This window comes from Nothoprocta perdicaria, unplaced genomic scaffold (assembly GCF_003342845.1).
Source record: "Nothoprocta perdicaria isolate Ctin4 unplaced genomic scaffold, notPer1 scaffold_170, whole genome shotgun sequence".
Classification (NCBI taxonomy): domain Eukaryota; kingdom Metazoa; phylum Chordata; class Aves; order Tinamiformes; family Tinamidae; genus Nothoprocta; species Nothoprocta perdicaria.
This window is the reverse complement of record NW_020454872.1, coordinates 1,430,666-1,450,948: the sequence shown is the minus strand read 5'-3', so window position 1 is coordinate 1,450,948 and position 20,283 is coordinate 1,430,666. Positions and strand designations below refer to the sequence as shown.

The window sequence follows — 20,283 nt, the reverse complement described above, 5'->3', positions numbered from 1 at the left end:
CGCCGGGAGGGGGTCGCAGCGTCCCCTTCTCCCCGCCCCCATCGCCGGGTTCAGCCCGGGAGGGGTCGCAGGAAGCGCGGCGGGAGGGGCGGGCGGCGGCGCCCGGCAGCCCCCAACCCCCCCACCCGGCCTGGCGGCGCTGCAGGTACCGGGCGGGGGGGTCGGGGCTGGGGGGGGGGACGGACACGATCCAGCCTGGTGGGGCTCAGGGGCTGCCCTCCCCCTCCTTGGGGCCAGCATCCCCCCCCCCCGCGCCGGGCCCTGCGTCCCCCGGGGCTCTGAGCCCCCTCCCCGCGGGCCCCACTTGTTGCTGCCGCCGGGGCTGGGCTGGCTCCTCGTTTAGGGCGGTTTTATTTGGAGGGGGGAGGAGGTTTGGGAGGAGGTGGAGGTTGCAGCCTCCCGTCCCTGTCCCTGGGCTGCCGCCCGTGTCCGGCTCGGCTCCTGCCCGCTGGCCCTCACCCAGCGTCGGGGCTGGCCGAGGCTGCCGAGCCGAGCCTGAGCGCCCCCCCGTCTCCCCTTGCCAGTCCCGCCTGTGCCCCCTTCTCCCGCCGACTCCTCGCCTGGAGGACGGGCGCACGTAGCCTGTGTCTCCCATCCACCGAAATCTATGATCAGCTCCGTGTGCGTCTCCTCCTACCGCGGACGCAAGTCAGGGAACAAACCACCCTCCAAAACATGCCTGAAGGAAGAGATGGGCAAAGGGGAGGACTCAGACAAGATCACTATCAATGTTGGGGGCACCCGGCATGAGACCTACAAAAGCACCCTACGGACTTTGCCGGGCACCCGCCTCGCCTGGCTCGCAGACCCCGATGCCCAAAGCAACTTTGACTTTGACGGCAAGAGCAACGAGTTCTTCTTCGACCGCCACCCCGGCATCTTCTCTTACGTGCTCAACTACTACCGCACGGGCAAGCTGCACTGCCCGGCCGACATCTGCGGGCCGCTCTTCGAGGAGGAGCTCACGTACTGGGGCATCGATGAGACCGACGTGGAGCCGTGTTGCTGGATGACCTACCGGCAGCACCGGGATGCTGAAGAGGCCCTGGACATCTTTGAGAGCCCTGAGGCTGGGGGAGGAGCTGGCGGAGAGGAGGCCGAAGAGGAAGGAGCGGGTAGGGAGACGGCCCTGCAATGCCTGGGTATGGATGAGAGGCCGCCGGGCGCTGCTGGGGCCGCTGGAGCCGGGGGCTGCTGCCGGAATTGGCAGCCCAAGATGTGGGCGCTCTTTGAGGATCCCTATTCATCCAAGGCAGCAAGGGTGAGTGAGGGGCGTCTCATGGGGAGGCGGGAGGGGGCCTACTCTTGAGCTGAGTCCCCATCTCCTTGTCTCCATGGGTTGGGGGAGACTGTCCTGTTGGGTCACCCAACAGACCCATCCTGCTGCAGGACCTCATCGGCCATCTCCCATCCTACCGGGCAGCATCTCATCCTTCATGTCCTCCTCCCAGCCCGAGCACCCCACAGGGACCTGAGACAACCCTGGTGTCCAAGGCCACTTCCCACCTCCTTCACGCCCTGCTCTCTGCYCCGTCCAGCCCTTCCGAGCTGCTGGAGACGCACGCTCCCCGGGGAGCGGCGCTGGCAGGGCTGAGCCCTGGCCATGGTTCAGGACGCTCTAGGACAGGCTGGATTATTTAGTTTCCTCTTGCAAGCTTCTGTGTATCTACGTGCCCAGAGCAATGTTTAATGTCATGGGCTCACAGCAACGGGGCCGGGGCTGGAGTGTGGGCACGTGCRTGCCTTGCTGGCATCCCTCCGAGCTGGGCACAAATCACAGGCCCTGTGACCTGAACCCGGGGGAAAACATCTTAAATCATGTCCTGAAGCAACCAGGACCCTGGAGCTTGTCCCACGTGCCCCATGTCAGCACTCTTGTCCCTGTACCAGCATGGTGCTCCCGCTGGGAGTTCTGCGTGCAGGGGTGCAAGGTGGGTGCGTTGGTGGCAGCCCCCCTGCGACACGCGGTCTCCGTGAGCACGTGCAGGTTGGTGACTAGCGCACCCTGCCCTCCCTCTATGCCCATCTTTGGGGTCTCGCATGTGGCGTTGCAGCCCAACGTGGGCACATGCTGCTCAGTGCTGTGAGCCCCCCTGGGCACTCCAGCCCCTTAACCTGTGCACTGGGCTGTTCTCTTGAAGGCACCCACAAGATGTTCCTGCAGTCGCTTAGGCTCAGTGCTTTGACAGGAGGGAAACTGAGGCCCAGGCTGGGAAACCTTGGCTGGAAATCATGGAGCTCACCTAAGCTCTGCCAGGGAAGACAGCGACGTGCCCGGAGCACCCAGCGGCACTGGGAGCAGTCACCGGTTTCACCGGTTCTGCGCCGCTGCCCAGGGTCAGGACGCCCACGGCCCTGTGACCGTCTCTGCAGTGAATTCAAGGTGCTCCTCAGGGTGCTGAGCTTGGCCCAAGGTGGCATTTTGTATAATGCCCAGTTTGGTCCCCAGAGCTGCACATCCACTCGGGACCTGGGTGCTCCATCCATAGCCTGGCCAGGCTGGATTCTGGATTTAGTCCCAAGCTCTGCCGTGCTGGGCTTCCTCAGTTTCCCCCCTTTCAATCTGATTTTCTGGGGTGCTGACCTCACTTCCTTGGGGACTTCCAGGCTAGTGACAGAGGGAGGGTCGTGGCATTTTGGGGAATGGCCAGCGTGGGCTGCTGGGCACGCGTTGGGACCGTGCAGATCTTGGGCAGGGTCTGCAGCCCTTGCTTGCTGGGGGCTCAGGGCCGTAGCGGTGCTGAACCAGCAGACGTCCCCGCTGTCAGCAGAGCCCGCGGAGCCGGTGCCATCACCAAATATGTCTGTGCCAGGCGCGGGAAGCGGGCACGGCATTCCCAGACGCCTCTATAAACTCTGACCTTACAGGGCAATATTTCGCTGCCGGCGCGTCCTCTGCGGAGCAAAACACCCAACGGCAGCTCCCTTTAAACATCAGGCCCCGTGTGTATACACAGGGCTATGTATATGTGAAGGCACCTTTGGAAAAAAACCATCGGGGAGGCAGACAGAGGCCAGAGCTGCGCGGCGGGACCAGGGGCCGGCGGCGGAGGCGGCTTCACCCCAGCTGTGAATTCGACTCCTATTTTTAGCGRCCGGCTCTGCTCCCTGGCGCGCTCGGCTCTCACCTCCGCGGTTCGTACTGCGGGGCTGCTCCGCTGCCCGCGAGCCTCGGTCCTTCTCGAGAGCGGCACCACGGTCTCCTTATCCTCCTTGGTACATATATGTGTTTTTTTTCCCCCTCCTCAGTGGAGGTTCCTCCTTTGAGAGGAAGGTTCAGGCTGGACTTCACACCTAGGGGGGCTGCTGCTCTCCGTGCGGGATCTGCTCTGCGCCCGGAGCAGCTCTGCCCTCGGGGATGCTCCCGGGTCTCCGTGCAGCGTTAACGCCCGTGTCCAGGGCCAGCTTCTCCCCGGGCGTGACTCAGGCTGCCTCTGCTGCTGATTCACTCCAGGCAAGGACCCTGGCTGTAATTCGGCTTGCGGTGCGTGTCGGGCGGGCGAGCGGCATCGCTGGCCGAGCGCGCCCCGAGGCCGGGTCCCCTTGCGCGGAGGCTCTGCGGTGGCACCGGGCAGGGCGCCGGGGCAGCCGCGGGCGCCACGGCATCCTCCGCGCGCGGGCAGCCCGGCCTGGGCCTGAAGGGCGGTATAGACGGAGGGCTTTGCTGCTCCGAGGCTCTTGGAAGCAGATGCTCTGGATAATGGACTCATCATGAGCTCATCCTGCCGGGAAGGAGGCCTGAGCAGCATTGATGGGGGGGATGGCACCAAACTGTTTCTGCTGACACAGGCGTGCATTTCCACCTTGTCCTGCGAGTCCTTCCCTGTTTGCCTSTTCCGGAGCCTGGACACCGCAGACCCCAGCTATGGGGACTTGGGGGTCAGAGCAGGGATCAGCTCTTTGGGAAGGTCCCTCAAAACTGYTGTTTCTGTATCACCCCCAGTGGAGGTTTGCTCTGTACAGAGGCTGTTACAAGCGTCCCTTCACCATCACGGTCTTTTCCATCACACTTCCATCCACAGCATCCTCAACKCCGAAATTTGCTGTTAACTCCTGGGACGTGTCCAGGGAACCTTCCCTGTCCTTGGGCTTGGGGAAGAAGGGATCGTGCTCACTTGTGTCCAAGGAGAGTTTCTCCAACACCTAGAAGGGGATTAGAAGAGAGATGCCAAGTGTTGTCAACACCAGATGTCTCGGGCTGTGTTGAGGCTCTTATCATGGCCATTCACAAAGTTGAATCAATTCTCCCCCAAAATTTGACCACTCTCAATCTCTCCCGTGTCCCCCCCAGGAGGTTCAGCTAATGGCCCAGGTAATCTCTCCTTTGCAGGTAGTTGCTTTTGCCTCCCTGTTTTTCATCCTGGTCTCGATCACGACCTTCTGCCTGGAGACGCACGAGGCTTTCAACATCGATGTCAACGTGACGGAGACCCTCGTGGTTGGCAATACCACGACAATCTTGCTGACGCACAAGGTGGAGACGGAGCCCATCCTGACCTACATCGAAGGGGTCTGCGTCCTGTGGTTCACCCTCGAGTTCCTGGTTCGCATCATCTGCTGTCCAGATAAGCTTCTCTTCATCAAAAACCTCCTCAATATCATTGACTTTGTGGCCATCTTGCCCTTCTACCTGGAGGTAGGTCTCAGCGGCCTGTCCTCCAAAGCTGCCCGGGACGTGCTAGGCTTCCTGCGGGTGGTCCGTTTCGTCCGGATCCTCCGAATCTTCAAGCTGACACGGCATTTTGTGGGTCTCCGAGTGCTAGGCCACACACTCCGGGCCAGCACCAACGAATTCCTGCTCCTCATCATCTTCCTGGCCTTGGGGGTCTTGATTTTTGCCACCATGATCTACTACGCTGAGCGGATCGGAGCCAAGACGTCTGACCCGCGCGGGAGCGAACACACTCACTTTAAGAACATCCCCATTGGGTTCTGGTGGGCCGTGGTCACGATGACAACCCTGGGCTATGGCGACATGTACCCCAAGACCTGGTCAGGCATGGTGGTGGGGGCTCTCTGCGCCTTGGCCGGGGTGCTCACCATTGCCATGCCCGTGCCTGTCATAGTCAATAACTTTGGGATGTATTATTCGCTGGCTATGGCCAAGCAGAAGCTGCCAAAGAAGAAGAAGAAGCATATCCCCCGTCCGGCCGCGCTGGACTCCCCTACGTACTGCAAGTCTGAGGAAAACTCTCCCCGCAACAGCACGCAGAGCGACACTTGTCCCCTGGCAGTAGAGGAGGGGACAGCCGAGCGGAAACGGTCAGGTGAGACCCCAGCGTTGGGCCAAGGGAAGGGGAGACCTCTGGGAGTCCCCAAAAGAGCATTTGTTGTCCCCTCTGTCCTGTCTCCTGGCACTGAGATCCTGGCGCGGAGGGAGCTGGGGACTCCGGGTACCTGCATGTTGTGTGCTGTGTGTGTAGACCACACAGCTGTAGATCAAGATCTCAAGATCAAGGTCTCATCCCGAGGTGGGCAGAACCCCTGGAGAAGGGCTGTATTTGGTTCTCTTAATGGTATGGATAAAGTCACCTTGGTATCATTTAGGATGTCCCTACCTAACGTGCATCTTCCATACCCTGGCAGAGGTAGGACCACTGGTTGGATTCCCATCTGAGCCTGGTAATGCCTTTGGGGCTGATTTTCCTTTGCTTCCTCCTATCACGAATCAGGGGTGGCTTCAGTAAACCGGGTAAAATCCAAGGATGCTCTCTGGGGTCTGACCTCCGCTTCTGCGTCTGCCTTCTAGTAAACTGGTCATCTCTGCTTGTCAAGGCCAATGTTGCTCCAAAGTCTATGCCTGAGCAGGAGCAAATCCAGCCTCTGAGCGKTCATTATCTGGCCTCCCTGCGATGACCTGACGATTCTGGGTTGGCTATTTTCTTTTTCTCAGCGTGAGGTTGATGTTTATGTGGTTGGAAAGGGCTTGCTGCTGGCTTTGCAGTGCCCAGCCATGGGCAGTCTTTAGTGGGCAGCAGTGGGTTGAGTTCCTGGGGAACACTGAGCCCTGCCACGGTATCATGGCTTGGCCCAGAGGTGCCTTGCCTCCTTTGGCAGAGCTTGGTGCCAAAGGCACCCCCAGGTCCCTGGTTCAAAGTTGCTTTCTGGGTGGCTTTCAAAGGGCTAAGGGTGACCAGGGTGAAATGAGTTGGCTGGGTGAATATCTGGGTCCTGGTACCTGCTGATGAGCTGCCAAGCCTGTTGGCACCATCACGCTTGGCAGCATGGAGACCAAGCAGGCTCAGCCTGCTGCCAACACGAGGGATGACATCTTGGGACCTTGCTTTGGGCATGCATGGGAGGGAGACCGGCCTCGTGGCAAATAAACACGGAGTGAGGACAGGCATAACCCAGGGTCCTGCAGCGCTCCGTGAAGAGCACGAGGAGCTCAGATCCGGGAGCCATGTCCTCGCCTGTCAGAACATCCTCTCAGCTAACGAGTCGCAAGAGTCAGCTGACACAAAACAGCGCTTGGGCACCACAGTGAGCAGTTGAGATTTCCTCAGCTGGTGGGAATTTTGGCGAGCTAATTCTCACCCACTGGGTGGGGGTCTCAAAGACTAGGGCTGATTGGTCTCCCGGCCAACTCTTGGCTCCACACTGGGCATATAACTCCCACCAGCAAGAAGAAGTGCTGTTTGCCGCATAGGGTGGAAAGCTGGTGTGGTCCTGCTTCCCCGGACACTTTGGTTAGTGTGGCCAGGCTGGGATCAGCCTGGGTGCCTCAATCTTTGGGTGCTTTTCTGGGCCATCTGCAACCTGATCCAATGCTTCCTCGCATGGTCCAAACAAACCCTTCCGGACCCCCCTGACTCTTGGGAGCAGCTTGTCCTGTGGGTGGTTGACTGCTCATGAGTCTCTGCCATCTCCTCGCAGACTCTAAGCAGAACGGTGAAGCCAACGTGGTGCTGTCGGACGAGGAGCAGCCGCTGTCGCCGTCTGATGAAGAGAAGCGGCCCATGCGGCGCTCCAGTACCAGAGATAAGAACAAGAAATCTTCCATGTGCTTCCTGCTGGCCACGGGTGACTTCTCCTGCACAGCAGATGGAGGTATCCGGAAAGGTAAKGAGGAGGATGGAAGTGTCTGCTGGCTGGGGCAGCCAGTGGGCTGGGGAGGGTGAGGATGGAGCCCTCAGGTTGATGCCCTAGGGGAGAGGATGCTCTAAGCCCCACCAGTTCTCAGGTCCCTCTGCYGGGGTCAACCCCAGCAAAGGGTTTGACTGGCATGCCTGGGTATGGGTTGATTGCATCTGAGGCCATGGTCCATCTCCATCTGCCTGGCTGTCTTCTGCTTTCCCCCACCTCCCAGATACCTTCCTGCCTCTCCATTGACTTCATATCTGTCAGCCRTGTCTCTCCATGCTACCTCTTGTTTTCTCCTCCCCTGGTGGCCACCATGTGGGAGCTGTGACCCTGTGCTGGCCAGGCTGTGACCCTGGAGACAAGCCTGTCCCCTTGCTGCCCAGTGCTGGGGCTCGTGGTGTTCCTGCAGCCCTTCTTCCTGGTCCTCCTCCAGCCATCTCAGGATAGTGTGGAGGGCMGAGCTCTGCTGGGGAGGCTGCAGCTGGAGTTATTGGAGAGATTTTCATGAGGGGAAGGAGTGTTGGSAGCTTTTCTGTCTCTCCTGTGATGATTTTTGGTGGGTTTGAGATCTTTACTGGGAAATGGCAGTGTACCAAATGCTGCTTGTTTGTCTCCAGCATTCCCTAGCTGGGTCCTGGGAGGATGAATCCAGAGCCTACCTGGAGCCACCAAATCCAGCTGTGTATCTGATCGCTGGATTAAGCTTTAGGACTTAGCTTGGCTCTCTAGCTCTTTCTTACCTGTGTGTCTGGGGTTCTGGGGGTTAATATTGTTTAAGAGTTGACCTGTCTCTACCTCCATGGTATTGTGTGCTCCCTGGCTACTTGCTGGTCCTGGACAGGAGGAAGAAGGCCACATGGCATCTGAGCTACAGATCAGAGCCCATTAACTTATGGGGCTGGCGTTTTACAGATCTTACGGGTCTGTAGCTTTTTAATCGCTTGGAATGATCAAGGCTAGATGGCCTGGGACCGGAGGACCTTGCCTTTGGGTCTGCAGCGTCTGGCGCTGGGTTCATCCCCTGTTCCTGGAAGTTTTTACACTGCAGGGAGGAGCCCGTTGGTGTTGAGGCAGTCTGGCTTGTCCCAGGCTGTCCAGGCTTTCTCGTGGCCCCTGGGAGGCATTTGGAGGCAATTGTATTTATGGCATTGTTAGAACCAATTTGGTGACGTCATCCTGGGARATGAAGGGTTTCCTCTGGTCCTGCTGCCCAACCCTGTCCCTTTTCCCCTTCAGATGGGAGGGAGGGAGCAGAGTGCATCTCTTCAGCTGCATTTAAGCTTGGCCAGCTGCAGTCAAGGGAACGAGAGCGGCTGAAACAAATAAGGATCCAGCCTTGCTCTCTGAAGATAACACTTGATTGCGGGAGGTCAATATTTTCTTTTTGCGCTTTCATAGTGACAGCAACAGATTTGAAAGGATTTTCAGTGATCTCTTGTGGTTGGCTCCAGTGTCCTTCCTGCAGCTGTGGTTTATGCAGTGAAAAATGGATGTGTCCAGGGGTTTCTTGTCTGCACCGTGCTGAAAAGCTCCGATATCTGGAGAAGGGGGATGTGGCCTTCAGAGGACCCAAATGATGGGTGAAACCAATTGGGAAGAGGAGGTCCCTGCTTCTGTGTCCTGCTCAGGCTGTTGGTGACAGGCAGGATTCTGCCCTGGGATGTCCAGCCTGGTGTCTTGARATGCTCCTGCATGGCCCAGGTTTGCTGTCGGGTTAAGGAGGCTCTGACCAGAGGGGCAAGGCAGGATCTTCTGCCGTGGTCAAAAGCCATGGGGAGCTGCGGAGGAGCCTCTCCCCGAGCTCCTGATTTATCTCCTGCTGAGGCTGTTTGTTCTGGTACTGGGATGTTGGCAGCTCTGCAAATTGAGATGAGCTTGGTTCTGAGCCCAATTTGCTGATGGCCATCTGTCAGATCCTGGGACAGGTACTGGTGTCTGTACAAGCTGTGGAAATCGGGAGATGGGGCTGCTTGGAATATGCTGCAAATCTTGGCATCGGCTGTGAGTTTAGCCCGATTCCAGAGGTTAGTTTCTTCAGGGCAGCTCCAAGAGAAGAGCTACCCTTGTCTGCAGCCCCTTGGACCTGGAGGCTCTTGTGGTCCTCAGGACTTTGAGGTGAAGCCCGTCCYGTGACGTGTCTGGTGGCTTCTAGTTCCTTGCAGTGGTCCAGCCTCGCTCCTCTGCCACTGGGGGCTGCTTCCAACCCGTCACCTCCCTGCAGGCCTGGAGTCCTGCTGCGGAATTCCCTGGAATGTCCCTGGCTGGTGCCCAGCGCATGGGTCTGCCACAGCACACGAGCGTCTGTCCCGCGCTTGGGTGCAGTTGCACGGATGGGGAGCAAATGAGGATCCCTTTGCCAGGGCCAACGGGGAGGCTTGTAGGGCTTGGGAAAAGCGGGAGCACCTGGAAGTGGAGCAGCGGGAACAGCGGGAAGAGAATTTCTCAGCACCCGGCACTGCCCGGCCCCCAGGGCTTGGTGGGCACGAGCTGAACCCGCGTGGGCCACCTGGCCGAGATGCGCGTCCGCAGGCGCTGTGCGAGCGCGCAGCCCTGCTAATGAGCAGCGGCAATTAGCAATTAGCTGTGCCCCCTCCCTCCTCCTTGGCAYGCCTCGTCCCAGGCTCGTTGCTGCGGGCACCGCCGAGCTGCTTTTTGCCTTTTTTCCACCCCGATTTTTATCAAGTGATCTCTGCAAGGAGGCAAAGCCTTTGTGCCAAGAAGTGAATAAGGAAATTGCTCTTTTTGGGCCTGATTCTGCTCTCCTCTTGGCCACAGTGGGAAAGCTTTGCTGGAGTCGGTCGTGGGTTTAGGCCCTGCCCGCTCTTCTCCATCCCTTCCTCTGCTTTGTGGCTGGGAAAAGCTTTGCTGGAGGAGAAGATTCCCTGTGGAGGGRTAAAGAGGGTGAAAAACCCTCTGTGCCTGCCTGGTTGGTTGCTGTGCTTAGGAAACGCTTGTGAAATAAGTATGGAAAGTGGATTAAACGGGGTTTAAAGTGGTTGCGTGCTCGAGCTTTTCAGGGGTAGCTTGCATCTTGGTATCCCCCTTGTCCATCCAGCAAGCCAGGACTTGGCTGTGTGCTCATATCCCAGCTCCACGGCGGTTTCAGCACCATCCCGCGGCCACCCATCACCTTGTTTTCCTTCCTGGGGAGCCCGTCCCCGTCTCTCCCTCCTTGCATGCCCGTGCCGGTCCATCCCGGTGCCGCGGGAAGGACGTTGTGTCCGCTCCCGGCTTCGTCAGCGCTGGGAGCRAGCAGGTCTCGAGCGATGCTCGGAGCATCTCTAAATGGCACTGCTGTTTTTTTTCCACCTTGGACTGAAAAGTCCAGTTTTCAATGCAGATAAAAGTCCATTTTTCAATGCAGAGACTTGATTCCTTTCCAGAAGGGAAAGCTGTTTTGACCAGGAGATCGCTTGTTCCAGGTGAAGTTTTCACTTCAGGCTTGCGTAATGCCTGACTCCAAGGGGGCTTTCTCGCCTAAAGAAATACAAGTATTGGTGATTTAGTTTGATTTCTTATGGAAAAAAATGAGCATGTTGACCCTCTCCTGCCCGCACAGAAGGGTGTCAGCAGCTGCTAACTGCTCCAGCACACTTAACCTGGTCCTGAGGGAATAACTCATTACAAATTGCATTATTTGCTCAAATCCTGCTTCCTTCTCATGTGCTTCAGTCCACAAACTCCCCAGGCTCATTCCTCATGCAGAGTGAATTGCAGAGCAAAATCCTGGCTCCCCCCAGGACTGCTGGAAACTCCAAGCCCAGGGCGGGCTGCAGGGATTTRTTTTCCCGATCTCCCAAGGCCTGGATTGGGCTGGCTCCGGTTGTTCACGGAGCAGGGAATGGCTGGAGGTTGGCTGCACCGGGAGCAGTTTCGACGCCCTCAAGCAAAGCCAGCAAGAGGTTTCCTGCATTTTTTAGGGGGGGATGCAGGTGTGCGTGTGGGGGGGTCCCCTCCCCGCGATGCTCCGGCCGGGCTTTCTTTGCTTGCAGGGTCTCCTTGGGAAGGCACGCGGCTGCGCTCTAACCTCACCTCTGTCCCTCTTCTCCACCAAGGCTACGGAAAGTCTCGGAGCCTCGGCAGCATAGATGGCGTGGCCGGATCCGCGGCGCCCTTGGCGCCTGCCGCGTCGCGCTACAGCTCGCCCTGCCCGCTGCAGCGGCCCCGCTCGCCGGTGCCGTCCATCCTCTGAGCGCCGCGCGCTCCGCCGGCTCGCTCCCCGTCTCCGTAGCCCTGCTCCCACGGCCCCGTTCCCTTTTGGCTTCACTGGGAGAGGAGACYGGAGCTGGGCCGGCTCCGACCTCTCCCCATCCAGTTTGCCGGTGATGTCTCTGTCGAACCGTCCGTGTTTTCTCCTGTCCCAGGATCTGGGGTGGTGCCTGGGAGCCGTTTCCTCGCGATGTTTTTGTCCTCTGCCTTGAAACCATCTTCATCTTCCCCAAAAGCGGGGCGATGGCAGGTGCCCCCCCACTCTCCGTGACGGGAACCCTCATTCYGGGGGGGCCCTTAGTACTCGGGCAAGGAAGGAAGCATGAAGATGAAGGTGCTGCAATATCTTGTCCAAAATGGTCCAGTTCACATCATTTTAGGCCTCTCTTTAACAGCCTCCAATTTCCGGAGGCYGTGGATGAATAAACCTCTCTTCCTTGTCCCGCAGCAGCTCCCCTCTATGTTGTGCTTATTTGGCTGAGGTGGCGCTGGCTCCGTCGCTGTGCGCGTCCGCAACCCCCTCCAGCTTTGGGGGTGCTCCTGGGCTGGCCGAGGCTTTCGCAGCCTTGAAATGAGGTCCCGAGGTGTCTGTGGAGGTTGGGTGGGAGCCTGGGCCGGGTGCGGGGGCACCTGTGGAATGGGGGAGGTGGTGGGAAGGAGATGCTGGGAGCCTCCGAGCTGCTCTTATCAAATGGTGGAGAAAGGTGAGACTTTTAAGATCTCAGGATCTTTAAAAGGTCTTGGATGTCCTTGCTATGAGCAAGATCAAAGCCTTGGATTTTTACCTTGATTTTCAACTTGTTTCTAGCTTGGGTGCCCCAGACCTGCCTCCCCAAGGGGCTCTGAGCCCCTGCGTGCTGCAAAACAGCTCGGYTGGTGGCTGTGGTCCCGGTCCCCATCCTGCTCTTGGAGTTTGGCCTTGCTCTGGGGCAGTGGCTGGAGCCTGGGGGCTTCCAGCTGGGGGTCTGGAGCATCCTCTACGCTCTGAGGAGATCAAGATCATAAAAGAAATCCCCTCCCAGGGCTGGGCTCGGCTCCCTGCTGTGACAAAGTGCTGCAGGGCACTGTGTGCCTCCTCTCTTGATGGGCTGTGAGTCGTGCTGGGAAGYGCCAGGACGCTTCTCTGCTCCATCCTTTGCTTCCCACCACGATCCCTGCTTTTCCTGTGGCATTGGGGTATCTGAGGATCCCGGGGGGCTGCACTTCTGGGGTTGAAGCACCAAGTGCCAGCTGAGACTTCCCAGCTCYGGGTGCTGCAGAAAGTCGCCCTTGATGGTTTCCCTGGGATCTGAACCATGACCTATGGTGGGTTTTTTTGGTGGTTTTATTTTTTGAAATTTTTGATGGGTTTTGGTGGGGGGCTCATCCCCCTGGATGAGGCTCTCCGGGGGTTTCCTGCTCGGAGCTGCCGCAGCTCCCTGAATTATGGAGCCCTGGCTCTTATCTCCACCAGTGGCCAAAATTGGATTCCTGGAGAAGAGGCTAAGAATAGAGCGGGCGGCTTCGATGCTTCCCCCGATTCTTCTCCCAGCCCCTGATCTATGTTTAGGGAGCTGGAGAGGAGCTGCTGTTCCAGCGAAGGCACCGGCGAGGAAGGTGCAGTGATTTATTCTTGAAGAGCTGAATAAATCAATAGCCGTGCGGCTGCCTCTGCCCGCGGCCTGAGATGGCATAGAGGAAAAATATATATATRTGTGTGTGCGTGTGTGTGTRTATATAAATATAAAACCTGCTGTGTCCCGATTGCCATTGCGGCCAGCTTGCTCCCGGCTGGCTAGGGGCGCTCGGGCGGGCTTGGCGGGGGATGAGGGCTCTGCTGTGTGCCAGCCTCTCCATTCCAGGGATCGGGATGTTTCCCCTCTCCATGGAGGCTGGAAAGCTGGTAGGGAGCGGGGGGCTGTGACAGCATCCCAGTTTTCTCCATGCGGGCCACGCTGGTGCTGCCTGGACTGTTGCAGGGTCCCTGGAAAAGCACGGGGCGAGCAAGTGGGCTCGGTCGTGGGAGCGCTGCCTGGCGCTGCAGCCCGCACCCAGGGGTGCCCATCGGGATCCCCCCAGCCGCTCTGTGTCTCCGGAGCTGCCCGAAGCAGCGGAGCGAGCGGCCCGGCTGCGGCGCTGCCGGGCGGCAGGTGAACATGGCAAGAGGGTAATTGCTCTGCCCAGAAGCAGCCCCTTTCTGGTGCTGCCAGGAAAGATCCTCCGTGCTCATTTAATGAAGAGGAAAAAAACATAGAGGAAGAAAAAAAAAAAAATAAAACCAAGCAGAAGCAAAATGAGATGCGGCCGAGCTGAAAGCCAGGTGCCCTGTGGCTCCGTGGCCTCCTCGCGGGCGCTGTTTTTGGTGTTTTTCCCGGGTGCAGCGCGGATGCCGGGGGCGCCGGCGGAGCGCGCGGCTCCTCCGCAGCGCGGGCCGCGCTCCAGCGCGCCGCCGCCGAGCCGGGGGAGTGTTTTGGCTTGCCGGGGTTTCGCAGTCGGCACCTCCGGAGCCGCTTGTCTTCCAACAAGATCCTTCGATGAGCAAAGGGGGGAAAAAAATAGAGAGAGCAGCCAAGAATCCCGGTGTTGTTTGGGGACCCGGAGAGTGTGTGGGGCCGGGCAAGCTTGGCTTTGGCCCTGGGTGCTTGCAGGAGGGATTTGTGTTTCAGGGCGATGCTGGCTCAAGTAGCAGTTTTGCACCCAAAAAAAGGCTGAGGAAAGAGCACGTGGAGCCGATGGGCTGAGCCGGGAGTGATTAAAGCACAGCTGCTGCTGTTATTTATTTTTAGCGGGGCTAATTTTGCCAGGGCTGCCAGCGGGTCCCGCGGGGCGCCGGCGGCTCAGAGCCGAGATGTGGCCCCGCAATCGATCCAGCGTGCCTCGAGCTGCTGCTTTTGAGGCCTGAATCACTGTTTGGGGGCAAAAACAACATGGGGAGCATCCGTGCCTCCATCCCAGAGAATTTAGGACCCTCTGGTCCCCCCCAGCCCATCTTGCAGCCGTTGGCTCCATGCCTCACGCAGGGCATCGCGGAGCGGCTCCCTCCTGGCGCAGGGAAAAGCGGGTCCTGGCAGAGACGGGGAGGCGGCGCAGTGACTCAGAGCTCCAATCGATGCTAATTAATTCAATGCTAACGAAGGAGGGGGAGCGGGCGAGCGCCGCGGGATATTAATGCGCTGGCCTTGGCGTTGGGATGTGTCGCTTGGAAGCGCTGGGGGCCAAGCAGCCTTTTGGGAGGGGAAGCGGTGCCAGATGCTCCAATGCTCCGCGCTGGGTGCGCTCAGGATGCTCGGGTGGGATGGTGGCCGCTTTCCCCTTGGAAATCCTCTCCCGAGCCGTCTGCGTCCTCCTCGCTCCATCCCTCTGTTCCCGTCTTGTCTTCTCTCTTCCTTTTCCTGCGTGCCGGTGGGTGTGAGCAGCGTCTAACAGCCTCTTTCCTGCCTGTGTCTTTCCTCGCAGAGAGTCGCCAGGACGTCCTCTCCTCCGCTTACCCCCAGGGCGAGGTGGTCACCTTCTCCTGAGCCTGTGGCCACCTTGTCCCCAAGCCGGGCGGTCACCTGCGGAGCCCGGCGAGCGCCTTCTCCATGCCCAGGCGAGGGCCGTGGGATGCTCTGCGCCGGGCAGCCGGGATGCTCCTCGTCCACCTCCCCCCAGCTTCGCCCCGCTGCCCCCCTCTCGCTTCGGGACACCCCTTCCCCGAGGAGACCCCCGCCCCGGGCGCCGGGACTGTCCGTGCGGGCTCCGAAGGGGCGCGGGGCGGGACGCGTGCCGGGGGCGCGGGAAGCAATAGCGGCGTCGGGGCGAAGCCGCCCGGCGCGCAGGCTCGCGGTCTGTCCAGCGCTGTCCCCTCTCCCCATAACCGAGGCAATAGCCCCCCTCGCCCCTGCCCGCATGCCGCGACCTGTCAAGCAGCACTCGAGTCCCAATAAAGATGCCCGCGAGCTGGAGTCAGCTCCTGCCTGCGCCGCCGGCCCTGCCCCTGCCGCGTCCGGCGTGTCACGGCCCAGCTTTGTGCCTGCCCGTTCATTTTGACGCCCGTGTGATGGGCGTTTGCCCAAGGCTTAACGAATCCCGCTGTCGGAGATGAAGCAATCAGCGGTGCCATCATTAGGTTTCAGAGTGAACGTTCTGTGGTGACGCTCTTGCCGAGCTGTGCAGCCAGGCTAGTGGCCCCGCCAGGATGACGGCAGTGAGCTGGTTCCTGGCCAGCTCCTGTGTGGCCTCCTGTTTGGCCACCAGCTCTTGAGCGGGTCCGTCGTTGCCTCCCAGGGAGGCCGAAACCCTAGGAGGGCTCAGCAAGGGGAAGCGGGACGGGATGAACCCCATGGGGTCCCCCGGGAGCAGGACGAGGCGCCTCCTCCATCCTGCGCCACCGCGGGAGATCTGTGTCACCCCTCAAAATTCACCTGGAGGAAGAAACTGCTGGCCGGAGGACGGAGCGCGTCCCTGGGGATCATCCTGCGTGGGAGGCGGGASGATGGAGGTGGCGGGAAGGAGGTGTCCCCTCCACGGCACCAACGCATCCCGCTTTCCCAGCCCTCTTTTCCCTGAGCACCCGTTAGCCAGGTCCTTGCTCTCGTCCTTGCAAAGAGGCATCTGCAGTGGTCACTTGCCCTTAAGGGAGGTGGAAAAGCTCCTTCCTCCTCCCAAATTCCTGGGAAAGGGTGAGACCCTTCCCGCTTTTCCTTTTTTTATTACTTTTAATCGGAAATCCCTGGGTTTTGCCACTGTCCGGGGGAGGGGGCTGGAGGACGGGAAGCCCCCCGGCTCCTAAATGTGCCCCAAAGCCACTGCCGAGGGGCTCGACAGAGGCTGGTGGCATCTGCACAGATGGGCAATGTCCCCCTGGCTTTGTCCCCCTTCAATGTCCCCCTTCAGTGTCCCTCCTTCACAGATGGGCAGTGTCCCCTTGGCTTTGTCCTATAGCAGGGGGGTGACGTCCTTCCGCACGGGGGTCCCCACACGCACCCCCTCCTCTCCGGGGGCGCTTGGGGCTCTTATTTTCCGGGGGCGGCGCCGAGGTTTTGGCAGGGAGGACAAGGGCGGTCTGCAGATTTTGCCCAATTTCCACTCATCTGAGGTGACGAAAGCTCGTCAAGGAGCCGAGCCCGCGGTGGCTCTTGGGGACAGCCCAGCCTGGAGCTGGCAGCCCATTTTTGGCCGGGTCGYGCAAGCCTCCAGGGGATTTATTTCCCCTCTCCGACTATTCTGAGCCAATGGGTTTAATCATTCTAAAGCATCAAGGGAGCTCTTGGAGCCCACAAAAAGTGACCCCAAATGTCCCCTGTTTTTTTTCCCTCTCCCAAGCTTGCGTTATTTCTCGGATGTCTTGGGAAAGCAGCCAAGTCTCTGCCTCCCTTGGGCACCAGGAGGTGCTGCCAGGGGTCTCGGGTGCCCCGTGACGTCCGTTGTCGTCCCAGCGCAGCCAAGGAGGACCCGAAATGTCCCTCCAGCAGTTGTCCTGTCCCCCGCGGGGGCCGGGAGAGTCTCCGAGCCCCAATCCAGCCTGCCCTGGGCTCAGGACCCTTGTGAGGGGCTCCGGGGTGGCTGCGACGGCACCGAGGAACTCCAGGAGCCGCCAGCGCCGCAAGGTCCCCCCGCGCATCCAAGATCACCCCGTCGCCTCCCGCTTCTCCCGAAGGCTTCTCCGGAGCAGGTGGCTCCATCCCCTAGCAGAATTCCCGGCCAAGCCGGGCGCTGGGTGCCAGCGAGCGCCTCGCTCCTCCCCACCAGCTGGGACCAGGCGGCCGGACACGCGGTGGCCTCGGYGCAGCAGAAGGACGCGTTGGAGAGGTGACACAAACCCAAGGAGTTCCACCCGGAGAACCAAACCCGCTTCCACCCCTGCAGCCGGGACGGGCTCCTCCTTCCCGGCTCCAACTCGGGATGTGCGCGGAGGCGACCCTGCTGTCACCTTCCCCCTTCCCGTTTTTCCAGCTGATTCCCGAAGTGGCGGCCGGGCGCTTTAAGCTGTTTACTCGGGGCCGGGAGGCGAGCGCGCGCYGGGTATTTTTAGCTCGTGGGTAGCGGAGCAGGATTAAGATGCAGCCGGTGTTGGAGACGCCGGGGGGAATCAGTATTCCAGCGCCAGCCTCGCCATGCCAGCCTTTCCCATGGAGTGTCTGAAACAGGCGCGTTTCCATGGAGACGCGGCTCCCGGGCAACCCGTGCTCTCCCAAAAAACGCGGGCGCGCGGGTAGGGYGCCGGGGTCGGCCGGGGAGCCGGCTCCGCTGGGGACGAGGAGAACGGGGCGCTCGCCCCTTCCCGGTGCCCGTCCCTGYGGATTGGAGCGCGGTGGCTCCGGTGGGACTGCGTCCAGGCCGCCGTGCTGGGAGCAGATCCGTCTGCTTTGGCTCTGCTTCCCATGGGGTGTATTGGGACCTTCTTCCCTTCCTGTTGGCTCATGAGAGCCGTCAGGTGAGCTGAATGAGATCCATGAGCTCCATCGGAAGCTCTGTCAGGTCGGCTCCATYCCGGCCTCCTTGCACGGATCCCCCAGGGATCCCCTTCCTTGGCTATCCCGAATCTCAAGCCAGCCGTGGTTGAGCGAAACCACACGGTTTCCCAAGTGGACTTTGGGCTTTTCCATCCCTCATCCAGGGAGGGACGGAGGGGAAAAGCACCGACCCTGTGGTCCAGTTTGAACCTCTTCATCTCCCAACACTTTTCTCCAGAAGAGAGGATGTTTAAAGCCCTGTATCTTTGGGGGAAAATCCAAACTGAGAACTTGTACTGAACAAAAATTATTTTTATTGGAGTATATATTTATATATTGGCCTAATTTTTGTTCAAGCATAATGCTTTCTGAGAAAAGATCTCTTTTGATCTAAAAACCCGTTATCGTTGGGTTTTCTAATTGAGAAGCACTTCCATAAGAATCGGCTTGTTTGTAGGCAGGCAGTGTTCCAAAAACGGTCCGTTTTCCCTGTTCTGGGTAACAAAAGGGAGGCACAAGCCACCCTTCAGCCTGGTCCTACATGGGCTACGGACACCGGGATCTTGGGATCATTCCCAAATCCTCCGGGGGCCAATGCCACCCTCAGAAACAGGAGGGAGCCGGGAGCCTTTGAGCCCAGTGCTATTTTCTGATGCTCCTAAAAAAAAAGGAAAAAAAAGGCAGCTGACACCATCTCACTGTTCATGGGAGGAAACTATTTTGGGCCACAACCAGTGGGTTTTGGAAAACTTCCCATAATGGGAGCAAATTCCTTTCCATGGTACCTCTGCCACGGGCTGGCTCCAGCCGAGCGGGGCTCAACGGGACACTTCAAASGTGACATTAATAGCTTAAAAAAGGGAGAAGGTGCTGGGAYAAGTGGATGGAGGACGTGCAGGTTTCGCCTTCGCTCTTGGGGGCAGCTTGAAGGGGGGAACCCGGCACGAGAGCTCCTGCTTTGTGGAAAATGCTGGGAATGGCCTTGGACAGGGCCTGGGATTTGGGGAAGAATCTAGTGGGATGAGAAGATGCCTCATCCTCAGAGCAGGATAGGGAAGGACGGATTTAGTCACATACAGCACAAGACTTCCAGAGCCTTTGGTCTCTCCTGACCTCTCTCTCATCAACCCAGGCTTTTCCCGTAACTCGGAAGCCTGGGAAGGAGGGAGGGGTGGAAGGAGGAAGGGGTGGAAGGAGGAAGGGGTGGAAGGAGGAAGGGGTGGAAGGAGGAAGGGGTGGAAGGAGGAAGGGGTGGAAGGCTCCATGGAGCTCCCGGGGCTGCATCCAGCTGTGCCCAGGGGCTGTGGGGATCAGCAGGACTCGATGGGGAGGGAAGGGAGAACAGGCTGAACTCATCAAGACACTCCCAGGCTGGCTCCCCTCCTCGCCCATTTTGTTTAAATTAAGCCATCTGCCCACATTAAATGGTGAATTATCTCAGCTGCTGCCTGGCTCCCAGGGGGAAGTGGCCATGGAAGAACGGGAAGGAGGATGGAGGCTGCAAAGAGGCTCTGGCCTGGGGCAAAGGCTGCTGCTGGGGAGGTAGGTGCTGCTTCCCCTTCTGCGTCCTGGAGGTCACTGGGATGGTCTCCTGGCTCCTCCGGCCTTGCAGGYGGGCTGGAAGTTGGTCTCTAATCCGTGAGCTTCCTTGCCTTGCACCCTTGGGTGTCCCATTCTGGGTGGCCACCGCCTGCTCAAGCATGGGGATCCCATGCCGTGTGAAGGGACGTCGGTGMCACCAGCTCTGAGGCCACGTGGGGAGGGTCTGTCTGGGCCCACAGCGGGGTCAGGAGCTGCTTTGGCCTCACCTCGTAGCAACAATGAGGGCCCCAGCCTGCGGAGACGGAGCCGGGATGTCTGGGCTTGAACGCATCCGATGATGGGCGACGCTTCCCTGCGCTGTCCTGCTCCCCCTCCTGCTCCCAGTGCTCTCTGGGCTCCAGCTTTGTCCCCATGGAGGCATTTTGGGAATGTCACCAAGCCTCCAAGGGAGGCAGATCCCACGGGGACCCAGAAATTGGGGAAGGAGGCTGGTGGGAAAGGAACCGTGGAGCAACGAGGACTGTTCTACCCCTCTCCCGCTGCAAAGCGGCTGCTGATCTTGCTCCCCACTAGACCTAGACCAAATCCTGGGCCTGACCTTAAAAACACCCAAGTCAMAGCGACGAGACGAGGGAGGAGCTGCAGGGAGGGCGGCCGCTGCCGTGGGCCGCACGGAGCCGGGCGCTCCGGGGGTTAATGGACCGTGGGAAGGACACCCGGACGGGCGAGGGGCAGAGCCTGACGGGCACCGTGCAGCCGGGACGGAGCCGATGTTTTCCCAAGGGAAACGAAGGAGCCTTTGCAAGGGCACCTGCTGCAGCTCTGCGCTTTGTCTCCTCGGGGGACAAAAGAGTTAAACCCAAGGAACCAGCTTCTCAGGAAACTTTGCTGCAAAGACTTAGCGTTTTTCCTTTTTTTTCCCCATTTTTTCTCCCCTCCATTTATTTCTCTCCTGGTAGTATTTAGGTGCAATAAACCCACATGTGCAAACATCCCCAGGGCTGCCTTGGAAATAACCTCTTCCAGGTGAGGCTCC

At 59.4% G+C, this 20,283-nt stretch overlaps 1 protein-coding gene across 3 annotated transcripts; it reads left to right on the top strand.

Moving 5' to 3' along the window:
• Positions 1-535: 535 nt before the first annotated feature.
• Positions 536-14,861, top strand: KCNC4 (potassium voltage-gated channel subfamily C member 4). 3 transcript variants are annotated; one of them, XM_026036102.1, is made up of 4 exons: positions 536-1,261; positions 4,331-5,267; positions 6,877-7,062; positions 14,728-14,861. In XM_026036102.1, exons 1-4 carry the CDS (start codon positions 608-610, stop codon positions 14,787-14,789), a joined length of 1,839 nt encoding a protein of 612 aa, XP_025891887.1. In that variant the 5' UTR covers positions 536-607; the 3' UTR covers positions 14,790-14,861. The 3 variants fall into 3 exon arrangements, with proteins under 3 accessions (XP_025891887.1, XP_025891886.1, XP_025891885.1); XM_026036101.1 differs by lacking the exon at positions 14,728-14,861 and adding an exon at positions 11,139-11,310 and having other exon boundaries at positions 555-1,261; XM_026036100.1 differs by lacking the exon at positions 14,728-14,861 and adding an exon at positions 11,076-11,310 and having other exon boundaries at positions 555-1,261.
• The last annotated feature ends 5,422 nt before the right edge of the window (positions 14,862-20,283 follow it).